Source organism: Camellia sinensis, chromosome 4 (genome assembly GCF_055761805.1).
Source record: "Camellia sinensis isolate YWXY chromosome 4, ASM5576180v1, whole genome shotgun sequence".
In the NCBI taxonomy this organism is placed as follows: Eukaryota; Viridiplantae; Streptophyta; class Magnoliopsida; order Ericales; family Theaceae; genus Camellia; species Camellia sinensis.
Window position 1 is genome coordinate 155322795 of NC_138964.1, and position 22821 is coordinate 155345615.

General features: G+C 32.8%; 2 protein-coding genes and 1 long non-coding RNA gene across 3 annotated transcripts; 2 read left to right on the plus strand and 1 right to left on the minus strand.

Moving 5' to 3' along the window:
• The first annotated feature begins 3420 nt into the window (after positions 1 to 3420).
• LOC114285603 (putative xyloglucan 6-xylosyltransferase 3) lies at positions 3421 to 5319 on the plus strand. Its single transcript, XM_028228653.2, has one exon. It carries the CDS (start codon positions 3743 to 3745, stop codon positions 5102 to 5104), a length of 1362 nt encoding a protein of 453 aa, XP_028084454.1. The 5' UTR covers positions 3421 to 3742; the 3' UTR covers positions 5105 to 5319.
• A 7299-nt stretch (positions 5320 to 12618) lies between these two features.
• Positions 12619 to 15865, plus strand: LOC145789611 (uncharacterized). The gene is made up of 3 exons (XR_014327712.1): positions 12619 to 12788; positions 15213 to 15364; positions 15453 to 15865. It is a non-coding gene; the product is annotated as an uncharacterized LOC145789611 (long non-coding RNA).
• Positions 15866 to 18162: 2297 nt separating this feature from the next.
• LOC145789612 (protein FAR1-RELATED SEQUENCE 5-like) lies at positions 18163 to 21141 on the minus strand. Its single transcript, XM_082866619.1, has 3 exons — positions 18710 to 21141; positions 18482 to 18622; positions 18163 to 18386 (listed from the first exon to the last, which is right to left on the minus strand). The coding sequence occupies exons 1-3, from the start codon at positions 21023 to 21025 to the stop codon at positions 18285 to 18287; spliced, it is 2559 nt and encodes an 852-aa protein (XP_082722745.1). The 5' UTR covers positions 21026 to 21141; the 3' UTR covers positions 18163 to 18284.
• Positions 21142 to 22821: the final 1680 nt, after the last annotated feature.

The following is a 22821-nucleotide window of genomic DNA, read 5'->3' on the forward strand; positions in this document are numbered from 1 at the left end:
TCAGATTTGAGTTCTCTCAATAGAGATTTGTGAAGAAATGATTGAAATTGCTTTAAAAACAAATATTGTTTCTCACTTTACTCTTTTCTCTCTTTACCATTGCAGTTTTGATGGTGTCCATTGTTGAGAAATGTTAGAACATAGAGAGAGAAAGAAAGAGAGAGAAGAACAAAGATTTCAACAGATAGTGGATAATAAAAATTGAACAGATATTTTCAACAGATAAAACATGTAAAAAGAAAAAAAAAATTTGAACAAATAGAAGTAAAAAATTTGAACAAATAGGAATTTTAACAGATAAAAAATTTCAACAGATAGAAAATAATTTCAACAGATTGTCGACAAAAAGTCAAATAGATAAAAAAAAGTCAAAGGATAAAATTGAAAATAAAATGTTCTTCAGAACTTCTCGCCAAATTATTTCACAAAACGTGGACCTCTCATCAATAAAAAATATCTCTTGGACCTAATGTCTTATACCCTCCTTATATTAGATTTATCACCAACTAACCCTTTAAATTTTCCATTTTCTTTGCTTCAATAGGAGTGTTAGTTTTTTTTTACAAAATTGTAAGTACTTTTTATTTTTGTGTATTTTTTTTAGGGTAAATTGTACTGACACCCCATGAGGTTTCTATTTGATACAGATCGCCCCTCAAATTTGAAAATTTACCTTTCCCTTTCTAAGGTTTGTAATTTCATTACAAATTGCCCCTAGATTGCTAACGCCATGCCTTAAAATTTTCTAAATTACCATATTGCCATTTTTTCTTCCTATCATGATTACATTTTACGACTTCTAATAATTAAATTCTAGGGGTACTTATGTATAAGTCCTAATAAATGAACTTATTGTCTAATAGGTCCTATAAAAAAATTTGTCTTAAAAAAAAGGTCATTAATTGTAAGTTTTAGTGACAATTTATAAAAAATTATGACAAAAAAGTCACTAATTATCAATTTTTAACGACGCATGTAAAAAATTGTCACAAAAAAATTATTTTGAACGACAATTTTATCAAAAATTATTTTCAATAGGACTTGATGAGAATTAAGTCTAATTATTATGACCTATTGGTAGTTTACCCTAAATTCTACCTAAACATATTTTTATTGAGTGATGATATACAAATATAAATTTTATATAGAATTTTCAAACACAGTATTATAGCTTAATGGTGACCTTTCACTTTAAAACAAAACACTCATAAATATAATTTATATTTATAACAATATTACTATGACAACATTTTTATGATATTTTTTGTATAAATTTTTATATATAAATATAATTTTTTTTTCACCATTATATCTAGATTAGATCAATTTAATTTAAATATATTTAAAAACTATAAAATTTGTACAAAAATCTTTAAAAAAAATTTTTTGAATATAACAAAATAAGATAATGTATTGAATTTTTTTTAATTGTTTTGTATTTGGTGAATTTAAAAAAAAATACAAAATATTATACTTTTTAAGTATATCTAAATTAGGTGTATATAAAAAATAAGAAAATTGATTAAAATATTAAAAAAATAATTAAAAAAACACACATACAAAAAAAAAAAAAAAAAACTCAATATTTTGTGTGAGTTATGCCAAAGAAGATGATTATTATTTCTCTTAAAAGATAAATATGTCATTTTAATCTGATAGAAAAATTAATGTAATTTTTTAAATGTGAAAAAAAAATTATATTAAATAAAAATTTCAAGGTGGCAATGTAACTTACTTTTTTTAAAATTTTAAAAATAACTTTTCGAGATGAATAACGACATGAGAAAAAAACAATGGCGGTAGTGGAAATTGGGGAGAGGTGGGAATGCAAGGGAATGAGCTATTAGCAATAAAGTATCATTTGGCAATGACTTTTTTAATTAAATTTTCGATTTTTTTAATTTTTTTAACTTGAGATTTTTTGTTTATTTGATTTTTTTGGTTGATGTTTTGACCTTGGAACAAGTATTTTTTTGTCTTTTAGTAATTTTTGACTTTCTAATTTTTTTTTTTATTCTTTTGTAATTTTTTAACTTAGCCTCCGTTTGGGAAGTGGGTTGGCTTTTTGGCTTTTTGAATTTTTTGGCTATTTTAGCCTGGGCTAAAAAGCTTGGTTTGGGAAGGGCTTTTTGGCTTTTTGGCTTTTTTGACTTTTTTTGTGAGAGAAGAGTGTAATGATTATGGGTTGGATGTGATGTTTTGTTTTTTGTGGCTAAAATAGCCTATTTTGTCTTTTGTGGCTAAAATAGCCAAAAAAGCCCCCAACCCAACTTGCCAAACGGAGGCTTAGAAGAAAAACCAAACCGGGCCTGAATGTGGCCATAGAGGAGGTTGCCGGCGAGGATGGGTGTAGTAAGGAATACTAGAGAAGGGTGGCAGTGACGGAGGTGTGGAAGGGTATATTTGGTAATTGACAAAAATAGTTAAAAAATGAAGCAGTCAATACAAAGTTTTGTTTTTTGTTTTTTTTTTTTCTTTGACGTTTTTTTTTGTAAATTTTTCTTAAAAATGCTAAAAAAAAGTCAATTTCCATCGAAAGAGTATAAACTAGTACTATGGTGAATAGTCTTAATGTAAATTTTTGTTGATAAAAATACTAAAGAAAGTCATTATAAAAAATTTATATTAAGATTTTTTAAATTATTGAAAAATATCACTTTAACTTTTTAAATTTTAAAAATATATAAATGAATCTCTTAAATTATTGAGAAATATCACTTTGTCTCCATAAATTATAAAAAAGCGTAAAGTGAGCCCCTAAACTATTAGCGTGTTTCATTTTGACTCATTCTGTTAACAATTCAATTTGTATGTTTTTATAATTTATGAACATTTATAAGTTTTTATAATTAAAAGGATAAAATGATATTTCTCAATAATTTAAAAATTTTAATATAAATAACACAAAAAAAAAAATGGTTGTAAGCAATTTTGGTGAATAAGAATGCAAAGATGCACGGTGTTCAAAGTAAAAATAAAAAATAAAGGGTATGTTTGATTTGTATTTGGGAAATGAGTTTTAGAAAAAAATTTCTAAAAAATTGTTTGACTTGAGTTTTTCTCAAAAAAATTTCAAAATCACTTTCTCTCTCTTACACATCAATCAATCACTTTTTCTCTCTCCTCTCTCTTTCTCAATCACTTTTTCTCTTACACACATCTACTCAAATTCTCCCAAAATATTTAATCATTCTAAACTCTCAAAAAAATAACTCTCTCAAAATATACAACTAAATAAATCAAAAAAAATTTTAAACTCTCTCTTCAAAACTTTTTTAAAAAATAACTCTCCCAAACATAAACCAAACAAGTCCAAAAATTTGGGAAGTAGGACACTCATTTTAATATGATTCAAAAACAGTGGGAGTTAAATTAAGACAATCTCCTATATATACTCGTTTACAATCATCAAAATAAAAATTAAAAAAATAATTAATTAATTAATTAAGACACAGAAAATCCAGTGAGGATTAGACTGTGTTAGTCCCCCTCAAATTCGGTCGGCGCTCTTCACTCCTTTCTCCGTATCTTCCCCCCCTCTCTCTCTCTCTCTCTCTCTCTCTCTCATACATACAACTGCAACTCTCCCCCCACCACCACCATCATCAACATCCCCAGCTAGGGTTTTACACTTCCCTCATTCTGTCTCCTAACCCACTTCTAGAGAGAGAAAATAGTTAAACAGTGAGACGACAGAGTGCTTGTTTGTGTTAGAGAGAGAGAGAGAGAGAGAGAGAGAGAGATGGGTCAAGACACTGCGACCCCTCTGAAGCGCGGCGGCGGCGGAGCAACACTTCCAACCACCACCGCCAACGGCGGAGGCGGCAGAACCAGAGTCTCCTCTCTGATCCCTCCCCGCCGCCAGATCCACCGAACCTTCAACAACATCAAGATCACTATCCTCTGTGGCTTCGTCACAATCCTCGTCCTCCGCGGTTACATCGGCGTCAACCTCGGCACCTCCGACGCCGACGCCGTCAACCAACACCTCATCGAAGAGACCAATCGGATCCTCTCCGAGATCCGCTCCGACAACGACCCGGATGACCTCTCGGACCCCGAGATCAACCTTAATGTCACCTACACTCTCGGCCCTAAGATCACCAACTGGGACGAGGAGCGAAAGATCTGGCTCGATCGAAACCCTGATTTCCCCAACTATGTTAACGGTAAAGCTCGAATCTTGCTTGTTACTGGTTCGCCTCCTAACCCTTGTGATAATGCAATTGGAGATCACTACTTGTTGAAATCGATTAAGAACAAAATTGACTATTGTAGATTACATGGGATTGAAATTGTGTATAACATGGCTCATTTGGATAAAGAGCTTGCTGGGTATTGGGCTAAATTGCCTTTGATTAGGAGGTTGATGTTGTCTCACCCTGAAGTTGAGTGGATTTGGTGGATGGATAGTGATGCTTTGTTTACTGATATGGTGTTTCAACTTCCACTTTCTAAGTATGATGGCTATAATTTGGTTATTCATGGATACCCTGATTTGTTGTTCGATCAGAAATCGTGGATTGCGTTGAACACCGGGAGTTTTCTGTTTAGGAATTGTCAGTGGTCTTTGGATTTGCTTGATGTTTGGGCACCAATGGGTCCGAAGGGTCCTGTTCGTGATGAGGCTGGGAAGATTTTAACTGCTAACTTGAAGGGTAGGCCGGCTTTTGAGGCGGATGATCAGTCAGCATTGATATATTTGTTGATATCTCAGAAGGATCAGTGGATGAACAAGGTGTTTGTTGAGAATTCTTACTATTTACATGGGTATTGGGCTGGATTGGTGGATCGGTACGAAGAGATGATTGAGAAGTACCATCCGGGATTGGGCGATGAGAGGTGGCCATTCGTGACCCATTTTGTGGGCTGCAAGCCTTGTGGGAGCTATGGGGATTACCCGGTTGAGAGGTGCTTGAGCAGTATGGAGCGGGCATTCAATTTTGCAGATAATCAAGTTATTAAGCTATATGGGTTTGGGCATAGAGGCTTATTGAGCCCCAAGATCAAGCGAATCAGGAATGAAACAGTGACTCCTTTGGAATTTGTAGATCAATATGATATTCGGCATCCAGTACATGGAAGCAGTGGATCACGGAGCTAGCGAGTTTGTCATGTTTAATGGGTGATAATCTTTAGGTAATATATTTTTTCAGTTGAATTGCAGATTTAAACTTGATAACAGTTCAAAGTTAAAGTTAGTTTTGCTGTCATATTGCCTTGCCTTTTGTATTGTACTTGAGAACGCGAGCAGAATTCTTTTGTTGACTTGCAATTTGCAATGTTGAGTAATCTCAAAAAGAAAATAATATTTCTCAACCTGTTGTATTATTTTTCTTTTCCATTGTAAAGCTGTCATTAATTGCAAATCATAATTTACAACTTTTTACTTGGTAAGTCAATGATGTGCATGTTTTGAATCCAAGATCTGTTGCATTAGACAAGTAGAGCTAGTTGCTTGAACTAATAGATCTGTTTGCTGATTCATGTTGGGAAGTACATTTCGTTTTCAAGTTTATGGTGATTGGCCTTGGAATTGTCCTCATAACGCTTTCATGATAATGTAGATTTTGCAACACTTGATGCTTAATAGAAATCTGAAGGTTAGGCTGTTTTATTTCAATGAGTGTGGTGCTTTTGTATCACATGTAGTCTCCACTAAAAATAGATTCAGGAAGATCGTATATACTCATTCAAGTGAAAAAGGTCGTATTTAACTTGTGTTTGTGGTAATATGTCTCTTAAGATTGTGAAACACGAAGACACGGATTAGGACAAATTTTCTAGGTGTATTTTGATTCACATCTTAACCCTCACGGCTTAATAGTTTTCAAATTAATGTATGTTTCATTCGCAAAGTTGTCCGTATCAAGAGCTTTCAAAACATTACAATTTTAACCATATGGATGGTTCTTGTAGATTATGCCAACTGTTTCCACAAATTAAGCAAATTCTACCAGTTCTTCAGGATTTTAATGGTTGTTGGTGCTAGCAAGGACCTTGGATTACAAACCATTCTTTGTCAATCTACAAGCTTGTTGATAATAGTTCCTTTGTTTGTTTGGCAAATTTATATGAAGTGTGTTGGGTTTTACCACTTTCTACCAAATTTGCTCACCTCAAAGGAGATGACACAGAATTGTGAGCTGTACCCATAAAGGAGTAGAGGTTGGGTGGGCAAAGAAACTTACGGAATCCTAATTTTCTACCTATTTTCTTAGTAGAATATTAGACTAGTAAGCAAAATGTGCAATATAGTCAATAGTCTTGCAGCCTCAAAACCCTCCAAATGTAAACATATGGATCTGCAACAGTAATTATGTGGTTTTTTTATTCGTTTATTATTCTTAGAATTTTGGAGTGTGGACAACTGGAATTTGGCTGGAGTTCAATCTTCTAGCATTGATAATTTTTTAAGTTTGGCATGATGTGACATCATACCTTCTTCATTATTCAACATTAAACAAGGTTTGTATGAATTTCCTTTGAATATTGAATGGCTTCATTTTTATTATACAGCCTACTATGTACATATAGGTCAATTCCTCCTGGTCAGGTGGTTCTGGGTCTGGTGCCAGAGGAGGAGGGTGCGATAGAAGTATAGGTTCAGAGTTCGAGATGTCCGAGCTTCACTTGTCTAATGTTATAATAAAGTTGCCCACAGGAGTAGTGGGATTAAATATTCTCAGAGTATTGTGTGTGCGCTCTCTAACTAATCATCATTCAATAAGTCCCTCATTTTCTCCAATCACCTAACGTAATACCTCACTTACTCACCTTTCTCCACCAATCATAATACTATGGGATACTACGTGTGTATGTTTCAAGATTACTGAATAATTACTCAGTAATAGTAAACTCTGCAATGAAAGCAAGATCATTTTTCTTTTTCTTTTTCTTTTTCTTTTTTGGTGGAATTTAACGAGTAAGCGAGATCGAAGGTAAATACACGTAATTTGGGCAACTTTCTCCTGCCCGATGTGAGGAGCAGTCGGTAGGTGTGTTAAAAAAAACCCGTCAAACTGGAGTCTACCCGTGTGGTTTGAGAAGATGAGGGCTTAAGTGGGTTGGATGATAAAATTGACAGATTGGTTGGTCCGTGAATTAAAATTTGTCAACTTACCTACAAATTGATCAAACTCACTAGTATTTATATGCAAAATTACTGTCCACACATATTATCTCCCTAACCTTAATATCATTAATTGGATGATACCGGCCCTTTAATTTCATTGCATGTTTTCTCTTAATATGATTATTTTGTGAAATATGATTTTCGATAGCATCATACATTCAATTGATTTATGAGTTTTGTGTCAAAATTTGAGATAATATTAACTTTTTTATTTGCAATTGTGGGGGGAAAAAAAAAGGTTGTATGTTCACTAATGGTTTATTTATTTATTTTATTATTGTATTTCTAACTCATCCATCTTGCTTAAACCGTTAAAATATTCAACTAACTAACTGGTTTTGAGAATCGATGAATTGGCAGTGGATTAAAAAATTCTTAATTCATCAAAGGTGATTTATTACTTGTTAATTTTTCCTCAAAACCTAGGTAGACAGAACATAAGAATGCAAGTCAATGGCAAGTTAGGCACTATATTTTACTAAGAAATAAAATGAGTTGACGTCATGAAGTCATTTAGTCGACGTAAACTGATTGTCTACAAAATGATCACAATAAATTGGGCTTTTCTATGTAGAAGCTAATCATTTTAGCTGTATTTAAATCTTAAATATTTTTAGGCAATAAATTTGATTTTTTTATTAATGATTTTGATGAATTATAAGCAATCAACTCAGTAAAAATAAATCTAGGGCCTTCAATTCAATCATAATTGATCAAAAATATGAATAATATAATTTTCAATAATGTGATAGCTCTAAACTACCAAATATGGTTTTGACAACTGGACCGTCAACCGGTCTAAGGTCCAAACTGGGTTAACTCTCAAACCCGTTATGTGTTGAAAACCGACTTATTTGCATTAAACCGGTTAGAACTGTGGGTGCCGGTTTCTTTGAACTGGCCGAGCGCTCATTTTGCTAAATGCCAAGCAAATTTACAAAACTAAATTACCTAGGAGAGTTAAATGTAAAACCACATGAACCAGTATGACAAATAAATAAACACCATGTCACATTCAACTTTTATTTATATTTGGTAAATATATATATTTATTACATTTTCTTTCAAACATTATATATAATTAATATATTTTATAAATAATAAATATAAATATATTCATATAATTATAAATTTATTTTTAAATTTAAAATAATTTAAATAAATATTTTTTAATTCTCATATTATTATTAATTAATTTTTAATATATTTATAAAATAATTCTAACACCACAATTCGATTTCAATTTGATTGGACGATTAAACCAGTGATTCGTGTCACTTTGCTTGGTTTGAGTTTTTTAAAAACACTTTTTAGAAAATTTTACTTTCTTATTTTTCATATTTTTTTGTTTTTACTAATTTTTTTAATATTTTAAGCAATTTTTTTAAATTTTTAGACACACCTAACATAAGTATACTTAAAAAGTATAATTTTTGTGAAAAAAAATCTTTAAAAAATTTACTGCATACCAAAAATATGAAAAAATACAAAAAATCAGTATATTTTTCATATTTTTATATATTTATTATTTTTTTAATATTTTTTCACAAATATTTTACTTTTTAGACACATCTAAAACAGATGCATCTAAAAAAGTAAAAAAAATATTTATTAAAAAAATCACAAAAAATAAAAATCTTAATTTTTAAAAAACTTAATTCAAAAGCTCAAACCAAACAGTGATTCGCGCAAGCTTGCTTGGTTACACTTTTTAAAAAACACTTTTCAAAAAATTCTGCTTTCTTATTTTTCGTATTTTTTTGTTTTTACTGAATTTTTTTAATATTTTAAGCAATTTTTTTTACTTTTAGACATACCTAACATAAATATACCCTAAAAGTAAAAAAATTGTGGAAAAAAACTTTTTAAAAATTTGCTAAATACCAAAAATATAAAAAAAAAATGACAATTCAGTATATTTTTTATATTTTTATGTATTTATTAATTTTTTAAAATATTTGTTTACAAATTTTTTATTTTTAAGATACATCTAAGTAAGGTGCATTTAAAAATATAAAAAAAAAATGTTTAAAATTTTAATAATATTCACTAAAAACACAAAAACAAAAAAATTTAATTTTTAAAAAATTTAATCCAAAAAACTCAAACCAAAGGCATTTTGTTTTTCAAAACATTGCTACCAAATATCTTGTGCCAGCTCTGCTGGTTTCAATTGACTGATTCAACTCGTGACTCGTGGGCCAGACAAGTGGGCCCCATGATTGATTGGATGTGTTGTGTAGGCCTCATCAGGGGACCTGAGTGATCAGGTCCAATTCATCATGGGCTTTGCTGGCCTGGGCTGGGCTCCAGGGCAATTGTTGTAGGCTGTATTTCAGAACTAACTAACCTCCAAAAATGGGAGTTGGGTTCCTGCTATACCTTAGCAGGCTTCTGTGAGGTCCATTACGGGCACGTCTCTAGTTTGTTTCGATGATTCGAACTGTTTATATTACAAGGTTCGTTGAGTAGATCGTCCATGCAAAAAAATCAAATAAATTAGACACATTTAGCCTCATAATACTATCACATTTGTTTTTTAAAAAATAAATGGTTAACATAATTTTAATAATTTTTTTAAAAAATAATTAGTTCTTGATTATGGGATTACCGATGTCCGACTAACTTGATTTTTTATATGAATTATTTACTCTACAAACTTTATAATATAAACAGTTTAAACTACCAAAATAGGTTCAGGAAATACCCTTAAAAGCCCTCATGGCCGGGTGGATGTGCCATAACCCTCTATCTCCATAAATGAGGTGCACAAAATGAGAAAATGATTAATAAGCAATTAGCCATTGGTAATTAAGGGAAAATTTGGGACCTTTGATAGTAATAGGAAAAATTAGTGAAAAATCTAATTTTTTGGGTGAGTACGTGGTGGTGATATAGACAAATAAGTAAATTAGGTAAACAGATAGGTAACGTGAACAAATAAGGAATGATACGTAAACAGATAAATGATACATAAGTAGATTTGTGACATGGATAGTTAGACAGATAGGTAAAGATAATGTGATATTTTATAGTGTTATTATTCTTTTGGATGGTCTCAAAAATTTTGAAATTAAACTTATCATCCAAGCATCCTACACAAAATATAAGCTTAATTTGATTTAAGCAATTCAAGTAATATCCACTAAACTTTTATAAGATATGTTTTATTTATTTTTATTTAAAAGAGAGAGAATCAAACCTATAATCTCATAGGCTGTATTTAGTTGGGAGATGTGGAAGAGAGATTTAAAAAAGAAAATAAAAAATGTATGTGAAATTAAGTAAAAAGTATATATATTTTATTTACATTTTACTTATATTTTATCTTTCTAAATCATTTTTAAAATCTTCCAACCAAATACAGTATTACTAAAATATTGGAATTCGAATCACCAGACTATCTCGTGTAGCTAGCTTTTAAGAATGTTTTAAACCAAGAAAAATTGTACACTAAACCAATTGGCCAAATCTCCCAAAATCAAATCAAATTTTTAGAAGGTTCGTTTGAGTTGTGAGTTGGCTTTTTAATTATTTTAACTTATGACTGAAAAGTTTCGTTTGGAATAAGCTTTTTGGCTATTTTGATTTTTGTAAGAGAAAAAATATAATGATTATGACTTAGATGTGACATTTTGTCTTATTAACTTTTTACTCTATTTTATTTTTTTGTAACTATTTTAATTAAAAAGCCTCAAATGTTTTCTTTCCAAAGGAACCCAGAACTAGACAGTCAAAAAGATTGTACTACCACCAAATCCAACTTCGAAACAATCCAAATTTCTAATCTACTAATAAATATAAAATAAAAACATATTAGTGACTTTGGACTGCTCTTTTAAATACGGTTGGTTCCAAAATGTCATACACTAAAAGTTACATTATTTTTAAATGAATAAATGAGTAGTATTAGTGAGATTCTTATCCGGCAATTTGTTACTATAACGAATTCAAATACTATATTAATTAAGCCGCCAAAGATACTAATCACAATCACATTACCTTGTGTTCATAACATGTTAAGCAAAAGCATAATGGCTAATCCTAGTTAGTTGAGACAATTAATAATGGAAATTTGTTTGGCTTTGTTACATATTTTTGTAATAAATGTTACGTAACGTACTGATATAGTTACAATAATTTGTGATTTATAAATAAAAGTCATAAAAATTTTTACTACATTTTTTAACCATAAAAATTATGTAATTTCATTTTTGATTTACAATTTAAATCTCTAAATTCACTTATAATAAAGTAAAAAATGAGTCTGGTTTATATGATTGAGTTTGTGAGTTAATATGTCACGTTATTGTGAATAAAATTAAATGAAGTTTTTAGGGATCAAATTACGGGAGGCTTTAAATTCCATTCAAATTTTGTTTTATTTACTTGATGTTGTATAAGTAAACAAGACTCCTATCCAGTCCAAGTGCCCCCAAATTCTGTTTGTTTTCATGATTGAAATTTGAGTGGATAAGTGTTTGAGTAACTTGATTGTGAAACCAAAATTATTATAATTTTTTTTCACCATAATTCCTATAATTATTATTCAATACAAAAATAATAGAAATATCAAAAAAAAATTATCAAATATTCTGCACACGTGTTCAAATACAATTGATGTAATTGTCTCCAAAGATTTGTTAGGTTGAGTGAAACGGAATCCACATCTTTGTATATTTAAATATATTATTTTAAATACATAGCAATTTTAAAATGAAATATATCTTCGCATGTTTTTTTAATTAGGCCTCGTTTGGAAAGAGATTATTTTAATAATTTTTTGACTTTTTAATTAAAATATGAGGTAATAAAAATTAGTATGTTTGGGATTATTTTGTTAGTTTTTACGAAAAAATGTGCAAAAAGTAGAGAGAAAATTGAATCTTTAACTTTTTTGTATGAGTTATAAATTTTTTAATTTTTTAAATAATTTTTTGACTTTTAAACTAAAATAACTACTTGTCGAACGAGGCCAAATATAACGTATCACAGATGAACCACTTGGCCCAACAAGAAAAATCTCTTTCTCTAAAATTATTTAAACTTAGGAAAATGCATTTTACCCGGGGTGACACCCAGTGAGGTGTCAGCTGGGGATTGATCCGAAAAAAACAATTTTTTTTTTTTTTTTTAATTTTCGATCAGTGGGGGCGCGCCACGTCACTGGGTGTATGAAGCAAAACCCTTAAACTTAATAATACTATAACAAATATATGGAGTTTATAATTTGATGCTCGTACCCCGAAGATGTCATACACAAGATGACTACCCCACTAGAGATGCGGCCGCCATCGAGTTCGGATCCTCTCCTTGAGGAGGGTCCTTGAGTTCATGCGGGCAACGGCTCAGATCAGCCGTTGGTCATCCAACGGCTGAGATTATTAAAAAAAAAAAAAAAAAAATTAAATTTTTTTGAGTTCCCGCCCAAACAAAACAACAACACAGCCTTACTGTCTCACTCTCTCACTCTCTCGGTTTCAATGAGCCTTACAGTCGATCGTGGTCGTCCACCGAACCTACCCTCACCGGCGAACCGGCGACCAGTCCCAACGGCGACCCCACGACGACCACAGCTCCACCGCTTCAGCCTCTACGCTGCGTGAACTCCACCGCGACGACCACCATCAGTTCAGCATAGATCACGAACCAGGTTGGTCTTCAAACGTCTGAAATTAAGAAGTTAGGAGTCTGAAAAATGTAGGGCTTTAGAGTTGGAATTTCTGAACAAATTTAGGGATTTTCAGATTTGGAATTTCAAAATTAGGGCTTTGATTTGGGATTTTGAAACTTCTGAAAAAATTTAGGGCTTTTAGATTTGGAATTTCAAAATTAGGGCTGTCATTTGGGATTGGTACGGCTACAAATTTAGGGCTTTGATTTGGTTTCCTCTTCTTCTTCTTCTTCTTCTTCTTCTTTTTTCCATCTCTGTCCATATGCATCACATTGGTCAACTAGTGGGCTGTTTATCAAGCAAGACAGATTCATGAAATCAATTCAGCATTCCTCTTTGATCTGAAAATGCGCAAAAGAACCAACTTATCAGATCTTTTAATGTCCTAAATCTGTCTAGAATGAGGATTTGATTTTCACAGCTTGTATGAATCTTGATATTGTTTACAATCAGAAATAGGTATAACAAGAACACACAACTGGGTTTAATGCCAACCTTCCATTGTATGTTTTGTTAAGTAATAGATTGTGAGAATATACATGATTTCGAATAGATTGTGAGAAAAATTAGAAATAGGTATACCATGATTTATATACTCCAAACATTGCTAATTTTTATATACCATGGTATTGTATGATATCAATGGTAAGACCTTCCATTGTATACTATGTGATTTATATACCATGAAATAGGTATACCATGATTTATATACTCCAAACCCAGCATTGCTAATATGTCTTACTAATTTATATACCATGATATACCATGATTTCGAATAGATTGTGAGAAAAATTAGCAATGTCATATCATGGTATACCTATTTCTGATTGTAAACAATATCATAACAAAACACACAACTGGGTTTAATTCCAAATTTGAGATCATTTGTTTATATACATTTTCTACATATTTCACTACAAATATGTTGAACTAACAATCTGCAATCTGCAAGTCATGTTGAACTAACAATCTGCAAATATGTTGAACTAACAATCTGCAAGGTGCAAGTCATGTTGAGAGCTGCAAGCTGCAATTTGGATTTTTGACAATCCTTATGTCCATATTTTCTTTTATTATGTGTGGAACTAACAATCTCAAATAAGAGTATTAGAATTATGATTTTACAATAAAAAATAGGCACATGATAAATTCATTATTTCCAAATAAAGAGTACTAGAATCTAGATTTTAAAAGTATATAGAGTCAATACACTCAACTCCACTCTAGAAGGTTAGAATAAAGATTTTGTCAAGTCTCTCATAGAGCACATTTTGATTAAGGGCCAAAATTTGTTTTTAATGATAAATATATTGACAATAACCTCCAATAATCCACTAACCAATTGATTGATAAGAAATGTAGTTTGACAAATAACTAAGAGCCCAATACCAGAAAAGCATTGCATAAGACACATAATTAATGAAAAATCAAAACAAATGTGAAATTGTTTTTTTTTATTGAAATAGTGAATTTCAACTAAATATGAACATGGAGTTAGTGTCACCACTATCAACGGTGATTTATATTCACAGCCACTCACTTTGTATTGCCATTTATTTTTGGCTAATGTATCGATGGCTAAATTTTTTTGATTACTCTGCTCCATGTCTTAATGTAATTTTTTTAATCAAATTTATTTATTTATTTAAATTTAATCATCAACGTAGTAAGGATTACATTAGAAAGCTCAATGGTTGACTCAAAAACTGAAGTTCCCACTTGCTCCTAATGCACACCCATGTCTTCAAAAGTAGCAACCACCATTGATGGCAATCCTTGCAAGCGTATTTTGTTTGGCAACAATTGAAAGTAGTTTTTATTTTTTTTGGGTTCATATTTGTGTCTCTGCATAGTGCACCACAGCCTTACCAAGGTTAAAAGGTATCCATTCAAATGCCTCCCAAGAAAGTGTTAAGTTTGTGTCACAAATTTTGGTTCACTCCATATGAAAGTTAAAATTGAAACCTGGGCTGTTCTGACCCTAGAAAAGGAGGTCAGGGCAAAACCATAACAAAGCATATTTATAAGATTATGAGAGATTGTCCAAATTTTATCAATTTTGTAATTTACCTATTAGTTTGAACTTCTCTTTAATTTCATTTTTATATGTTTATTAGATCATGTAAGAATCTTAAAAGACAAAAATCTAGTTATAAAAGACAAGAATCTTAAAAGACAAAAAAAAAACACATAATTATATGTTTATTAGATCATGAGAAGGGCAGTAGCATTGTTTTCCTGAATTCAGTGCAACTAAACACTTTGAGACCTAATCAATTTGTATGTAGAACTAGAATGCTGAATAACAGATAGAATAGGTTTTTATGAGCCCACTACAATGTTGGTTTCGAAACTAAATTGGTTTCTCGAGGGCTGACTGTTTGTGTTGTATTGTCTATGTAGATTTAGAAATGGCTTCTTCTTCTAATGACAACAGCAACATAAGATTAAAACCGAGAATGTGCAATTGTGGAAGAACAGCTGCCATACATATCGTAAAAACTAATGAGAATGGAAATAAAGGGCGTTTGTTCTTTGTTTGCCCATCAAAATATGTAAGTATTGTATTGGAAATATTAAATATGTAAGTAGTTACAATTTAATTTGTTTTAATAGACTAACTAATTGTTGGTTGCATTGTAGACTGAAAATCCCAATTGCAATTACTTCAAGTTCGTGGCTGAAGATGACGAAGATGTGACTTCCACAATCCGTTCCAACACTAGAGCTTCTGATGGTGTTACAGTAGAAGACTTTAACGAGCTGAGGAGGAGGCTGTATGACGTGGAAAATGAACATGGCGACTATGGTCGAAGGCTTCGAATGGTGGAAATTATTTTGAAGGCGATGGTGTATTTGATTGTATTTGCTTTACTTTTGTACTTTATGATGTAATGTTATTATGGATTTATGGATTTAAAGTTATTATGGATTTATGGATGTAATCTACTTTATGATGTAATGTTAGTATCCGAAAAATTTGACTAATGTTATTATGGATTTATGATGTTTGTACTTTATGATGTTTTTATGAATGGAATTTGGGAAGTTGGGAATGATTTGAGATGGTTTTTATATGGTTTATTGTCCTAGTGGATTTAATGAACTTGGGAATGACTTGGATTTTATGAACTTGGGAATGTTTTCATTTACAGGACAATCTGTGACATGGTTTTTTGTAGGCTGGTTCTGCATGTATGTTGGTTGTGAAATCTGCTACTGTTTATTTTGCATAGGCACATTTCACATGTTCTGTTGCATATGAACCAAATTATAATTGTTCACTTTTAGTAATTTATCAACAGTTCTTCAGTGTTAATACCTTTGAGTGATCTAATTGTGAAGTAGCAGAAAATATTATATTAAGAAACAAATCAAAAGTGAAGACAAATTTAACACATCACAATAACCAATTTAAAGTTCAAATAAAAAATACTGTTGTTTGATGCCTCAAACAATCATCTACAATTCTCAAGCATGCATACCCATACCAAGAAATATGAAGACAAATTTAACACATCACAATAACCAATTTTTCAGCTGCAAGTCAGAACAAAAGGAGATTAATAACAAGAAGGCTAGGGATTACAAGGGCAACAGCATAAATAAGGACTAAAATAACGTGTTACCTTATGGATCAGCAAGTCTTGTGGTGTTGTCTGTTGCTGCACAAATACGTTTTTCTATTCTCTCTGAAAAAGTGACTGTGGCTAGGGGTGTTCGCGGATCGGTTTTGTGCGGTTTGCGGTTCAGTTTTGACCCGCCCGCATCTATGCGGTTTAGGAAAAAGTCAACCCGCAACCGCCCGCAGTGCGGTTTGCGGTTTGTGCGGATAGGGTTTGTAAATGTGCGGGCGGTTGCGGGCGGTTTGCGGTTTACACTTTTTTCTTTAAAAATTAATTTTTAAGTTTTTTTTTCCCACCGAATTTAGGCATTAGATTCATTTTATATATTTGTGATCAATTGATAACAATTTTCTGATGAGTTTACAAATAAAAATTGAATATCACTAGTATTTTTGTCATGAAAAAAATGTATATCAATGCATTAAAGGTTGTACTCAATTAGAATTGTCAATTCAGTAATCAATAATCAAACTAGAAGCTTCATCGATCACCAGAAGAAAATTTTTATTAGAAAAAAGTGGATGAGACATCAATGAAAATCATATAAGAAACCAAGTTTAAGACTTGATAATTCTACGACATTAAGAAAGTTGAGAAATACTTAAAAATAAGGATCCTAGTGTCATAGAGAATATAATGGTGCTCCTGTTAAAGTTACAAAGTTGGTATATAAAAAATAATATTAATAATACTAATTAAAGTGTGGGCGGTTTTTGCGGGTTGCGGTTTTAACCCGCGACCCGCCCGCAACCCGCAAATTTTTCATATTTCAAACCGCATCCGCCCGCATTATATTTGCGAAACCGCCCATTTATATGCGGGTTGGGCGGGTTGGGCGGTTTGAGCGGTTCGGATAAACCGTTGCCCACCCCTAACTGTGGCTGTTACAAAGACTAGACAAACCAAGACTTGCTGATATGAATGTCAATAAGGACTAAAACCAAGACTAATGTTTGCAATAAGGACTAAAACAGAATCAGAATCCAGAACCAGCATACATATATTGAACAGAACCAGCATACATATATTGAACAGAACCAGCATACATATATTGAACAGAATCCAGAATCCAGAACCAGCAATAAGGACTAAAACAGAATCAAGCTAGACAAACCAATAAACTCAAAATCAAACTTAAATATGAATGTCAACTATGTAATTATAATTTGATAGGTCCATGGCCACAATCCAGTAACTTATATTGAACAGAACCAGCATACATTGTTCAAAACAGAATCAGAATCCAGAACCAGCATACATGTTCAAACTAATGTTTATTTTGCATGTTATTTTGCTACTGTTTATAACTTTTTAGTGCTCAAACCAGCATACCAGAACCAGCATTCAGTGTTCAAAACATAACCTGCATAACAGGGTTAAAAAACCATTTTCTGCTACTGTTAATAACCATTTCAGAATCTGAACATGAACCATAAGAACCAGCAGAGTATACCAGCAGACCTGGTGAATTCTCCTACTGGTAATAACCATTTCAGAATCTGCATAACAGTGTTCAAGGGTCCTAAATGAACATCAACCAACACCAACCAAGTTAAATTAACATGTTCAATACAGCATGTTCAATACCAGTTTCCTGAATCTGAACATGAACATCAAGCAACCAACACATAAATTTAAAAAACAAATGCTGAATAACAGAATCAGTACAACTTTAACAATAACCAACATCAACCAACATCAACCAAGGTAAATGAACATTAACAATAACCATTTCACTTGGGTTTAACATATAAATTAAAATCAACTGTAAATGAACATCAACCAGTACAACTTTAACATCTAAATTAATTCATTGGTCCTTAAAAATTGACACATTAGTCCTTTAACATCACTTTCCAGCAACAGTTTGCTTGACAGTTTCAGAGGCCATGACTTCACGTTGCAGCCCAATTTCAGCATCAGTTTGGTTCCGTTCATGGTTGTCCATAGCCTACAAAAAAAAAGACAGATTTTTTAAGCAACTATAAATACATGATATCACAGAATTTTCAGCAACTATAAACTAAAAATACATCAACGACGAACCTGACTACACATTGGAGTAGTTGATTCTTGAGAATATCGAAACCCAATGTCATATCCACATGAACCTTGTAGTAGTGACTGGAATGTTGGTTGAGTTGGCAAATAATTTGGCACTACATACATCTCCCGCAAATTGTTCGCCTACAAGAATGTCATATATGCTTTCAGTTATGGTTTTAGTCACATATTATATCCACACAAAAAATACAATGTTAACGTAAAACTTACATGATATGTGGAATACATCAATGGCGGAGGAATGTAATTACCACCCATGGGCAAAGATCGAGGAAGAGGATGATGGGGAGGAAGAGGTTGAAGCGGAGGAACATGTTCACGAACATACATATCTCCTCCAATAGATAATGGAGAAGGTGCAACCGTTGAACTTGCAATAGATTGTGACGAAGCCAAGCTATTAGCACGGGATTTTTTTTTGGAGTTCGCTACCAACGCCGCTTCGAATCCACCTTTGACCCTCCTTTTGCCCTTACTAGTTGCCACCTTTTTCTTCAATCCTTTTGGTTGCACAACATGATTCACATCTTCGCATTCCACTTCAAAGCTTTGGGTATCATCATCATTACGTGCTTCATTTCCAACACCAAAATGAGCACTTAACTTGCCTTCAACATCTGCACCTAATGTAGCAAGCTGTGCAATACAAAAATCATATGTTTCTTCAGTTTCAGCAGCTCTACTTGCTACTGCTCTAAATGCAGTCATCAATGTCTTATACCGCGAAGCTTGTTGGAATTTCACATCTACTTGAATGTCATTTTCGTTAATGTGCTGCACAGTTTCGGCTCTTGCTTGTTTGGTCCACCTCTTCAGAATGTATTGTGGAGGAACCTCTTTCATCTTCAATACGTCTCTAATGACCTTCAACGAGTGAGAACACAAGATTCCTTCCCTTTCAAACTTTGTACAATTACAACCCAAAGAGCCATCCCTCTCCAACTTCACTTTCCTTGCATGTTTGTTACCAACATCAACAACTGTGTAAATGGTACTAGCTTCGCCATATTCAATTGCTTCTATGTCTGATTCAATGGATTGAAAGTACTCATTTTGAAATTCCTCAAAGATCTTTTTTGTGTAGACGTTACCCATTTGAATTAACATTTTTATTGTTGCTTTCACCTTTGGTAACCTTTGGCACAAAGCATAGCCCGCTTCTAACTCCTTGTATCGCTTCTCATAAAGTACCCTTTCGAAATACATGAAGAATTCATTTAAGTTGAAATCAGAACGAATGTAATCTTTCAAAAAAGCATTAAAAGATTCACTAAGTTGTGTGGTACTCATTCCCGCAGCCCATGTTGATCTAACATAAGGCCATCCCCATTTTTCTTTCACCGCAAAAGTCAATTTCAACCAATGGTTTTCATGCGCATCATATTTATCAAGCATTTCCGCCCACTCTAATTTCCATTGATTTGCATCTTCAATGTGAAAGAAGAATTTATTTAGTACACCCTTGACCCCCTTATCTTGGAACAAACAGTTAACATGTTTTAATGCATTTTGCATCAAATGCCAAGTACACAATCGGTGACTTGTGTCAGGCATAACGATGGGTATGGCTTTAGCCATTGCAGCATCTTGATCGGTGAACAAAGTTTTCGGTGCCTTCCTTGACATAGCCTGTAGAAAGTTTTCAAACAACCATACAAACGATTCGGCGGTCTCATCATACAACAATGCTGCACCAAATATAACTGTTTCCCTGTGATGGTTGAATCCCACAAAAGATGCGAAGGGTCTATGTTCTTTGTTTAACTTGTAAGTCGTATCAAATGTGACAACATCACCAAATTGGGCATAATCCATGATCATTTGTGCATCGGCCCAAAACATATTGGTTATTTGCTCCTCATTATCTAATTGAACAGCATAGAAGAATGAAGGATTTTGCAAAGATTTTTCTTTAAAGTATTGCAACACATTGCCTACTTCCCCATATGCTAAACTTTGTTGTCTTTTGGTTCTCAAATAATTTTTAGAATCTAACTTCGTAAAACCAAGACATTGCCTTCCACCAGCTTCCCTACCCATGAGTTCAAAAGATTGGCCTAAACGAAGACCAGATTGTGCCGCTAAATCTAATTGAATTGCTTGGGTAGTGGAGATCTTTCTTTGTGATGGCAACATGTGGGCACACTCAGGTGATACAAGATCGTGGTTGTGTTTTTCTTTGAAATCAGTCACAACATATTTTCCATTACCCTCATGTAATTTAATATAAAGTCGAGCCTCACACCCAGTCCTAGTTTCAGCTCTAGAGTTTTTTGACAATGGGTCTCGCTTGTCAACCTTTCGAAATCCCTCCTTGTTGCAAACCAAAAGTCTATGAATAAGTTGATTAGTGAACTTGTCCTTCTTACAATAATCTCTTCTTATGCTAAACCCCATTCTTCCTCCATATGTATTATAAAATTCATACGCACATTGTTCAGAATCAAATATCATTCCCAATTTTGGCTTCCAATCACAGTCATTCTCAGGTTCCATATCGATATCAAAATGCAACTGAAAACCCATATAAATAAAATCTTAAGTTAATGATAGTTGAGCTTCTTAATAAGATTTTTGGGTTGCAGTTAATAACACAAGCATTTTAGTTATTCATAACTAGCAGTCTAATGGGTCAAAAATTATTCATGAGATTCAATATAACATATCTACACACCAGTTAATAATTGTGGCAGTACCAGTAGTTACCGCCATAGTAGGGGTGGTAACAGTCAGCCATGTTGGACACAAGCACCCAATGGGGGTGATCAATTGTGAATACAAAGCAATGGTAGACATTATTATTGATACAGCAGCAATTAAAGCCCAAAGATAAATATATTTAATGCCATTGCACATTCAATCCCTTAAGCATGTAGTGTTGTGAGTTTGAAACTAAATACCATAGGCCAATCATGCCCAAAATCAATTACACCATATCTGTAGACCCAAGTATAGTTCCATAAGTTTCCTATTCGTTGATGAGTCATCTTAAGCTTGTCTTTTATGTTTACTTTATATTAGAATGCCAGCTTTGGTTCTTCAACCTAGTCACTTGCAGTATCTAAATTCTAAAATCTCTTGAAAATCCAAGATAAATGAAGTCTATAGTTTCCAAATAAAATAAAATAAAATAACAAAAAGGTCAATATTTTCCCTCTAGTTTACTAAAAGCGTCCAGCAACTTAGTGCATGATTACTGGTAACAAGGTCTATGATATGTCAAAGTCAATAAAAATATCCACAAACCCAACCTCAAAAGAGTTTTCATAAAATCTTGTTTTCCAGAGATGACCGAGGTAAAGACATTAGATTAATGGGATGGAAATATGACTGTCATATATCTTTCAGGCTAAAGGTCGGTATGTGATATGGAATCACGAAAAAGGCCAAGTAAAAAAAAATGGGGTTAGCCAAATCATCAGTTGCATGTTAAATTAGTGCCCTCCAGGAATCTGTTAAGTTCATACATTTTCCCCAACAGAAAGATTTCAGACATTCTGACACTGAATAATGTTCCATCATTTTAGTTCACCATATTAAGTTTGGTTTGTGCAGCAGTGGATAATTCCTATTGGAAATTTAACACTATTATCAAAAAACTCAACTCTGCCAGAAGTATCACGTTAAACAATTTATTAAAGGATTCAATTTCACGCTAAATTAAATTATAATCAACTGGACAACAATCCATTACAGTACAAAACTATAAATACAAATGGATAACAATAAAATTCATCAACTGACAGCCAAATTTCAACACAATGGACACCAATTTCATCCAAGGCCCAACTCATTCTTATTACTGCAGGATAGTATATCAATATTGGGAAACGGACAGCAAACACAGACAGAGAGAGAGAGAGCATAAGAAGAAGAACTCACTGAGGAGTGGGTCGCCGTCGGGGGTCGCCGTCGGGGGTCGCCGTTGGCCGTGGGTTCGCCGGTGAGGGTAGGGGTGAGTGAGGAGAAGGGGGCTGCGTGGAAATGGAGAAGGTCTGTGCTGGAATGGAATGGTTGGAATGGTGGGAACAGAGCTGTGTGCATATACCGTTTGGGCGGGAAGTCGAAAACATTACATTTTCAATTTTTTTTTTTTTTTATTACAGCCGTTGGATCTGTTTCCACAGATCTGAGCCGTTGCCCGCATGAACTCAAGGACCCTCCTCAAGGAGAGGATCCGAACTCGCCGCCATCGGGCTATGGTGAACCAAAAATGCTGACAAAAAGAAACATAAATTACATTCACCTCTTTTAAATTTTTTTAAAAACATAATTAATTTAACATAACTATATTAAATTCTCTCAAAATTTTAATTTATATA

Excerpts from the sequence above, each read along its gene's own strand:
- LOC114285603 (XM_028228653.2), top strand. The coding sequence starts at position 3,743 with ATGGGTCAAGACACTGCGACCCCTCTGAAGCGCGGCGGCGGCGGAGCA.
- LOC145789612 (XM_082866619.1), bottom strand. The coding sequence starts at position 21,025 with ATGGGTTTTCAGTTGCATTTTGATATCGATATGGAACCTGAGAATGAC. Across the intron at positions 18,623-18,709 it reads TGATGTATTCCACATATCAT|GCGAACAATTTGCGGGAGAT; the intron begins GTAAGTTTTACG and ends ACATTCTTGTAG. Across the intron at positions 18,387-18,481 it reads CTACTCCAATGTGTAGTCAG|GCTATGGACAACCATGAACG; the intron begins GTTCGTCGTTGA and ends TTTTTTTTGTAG.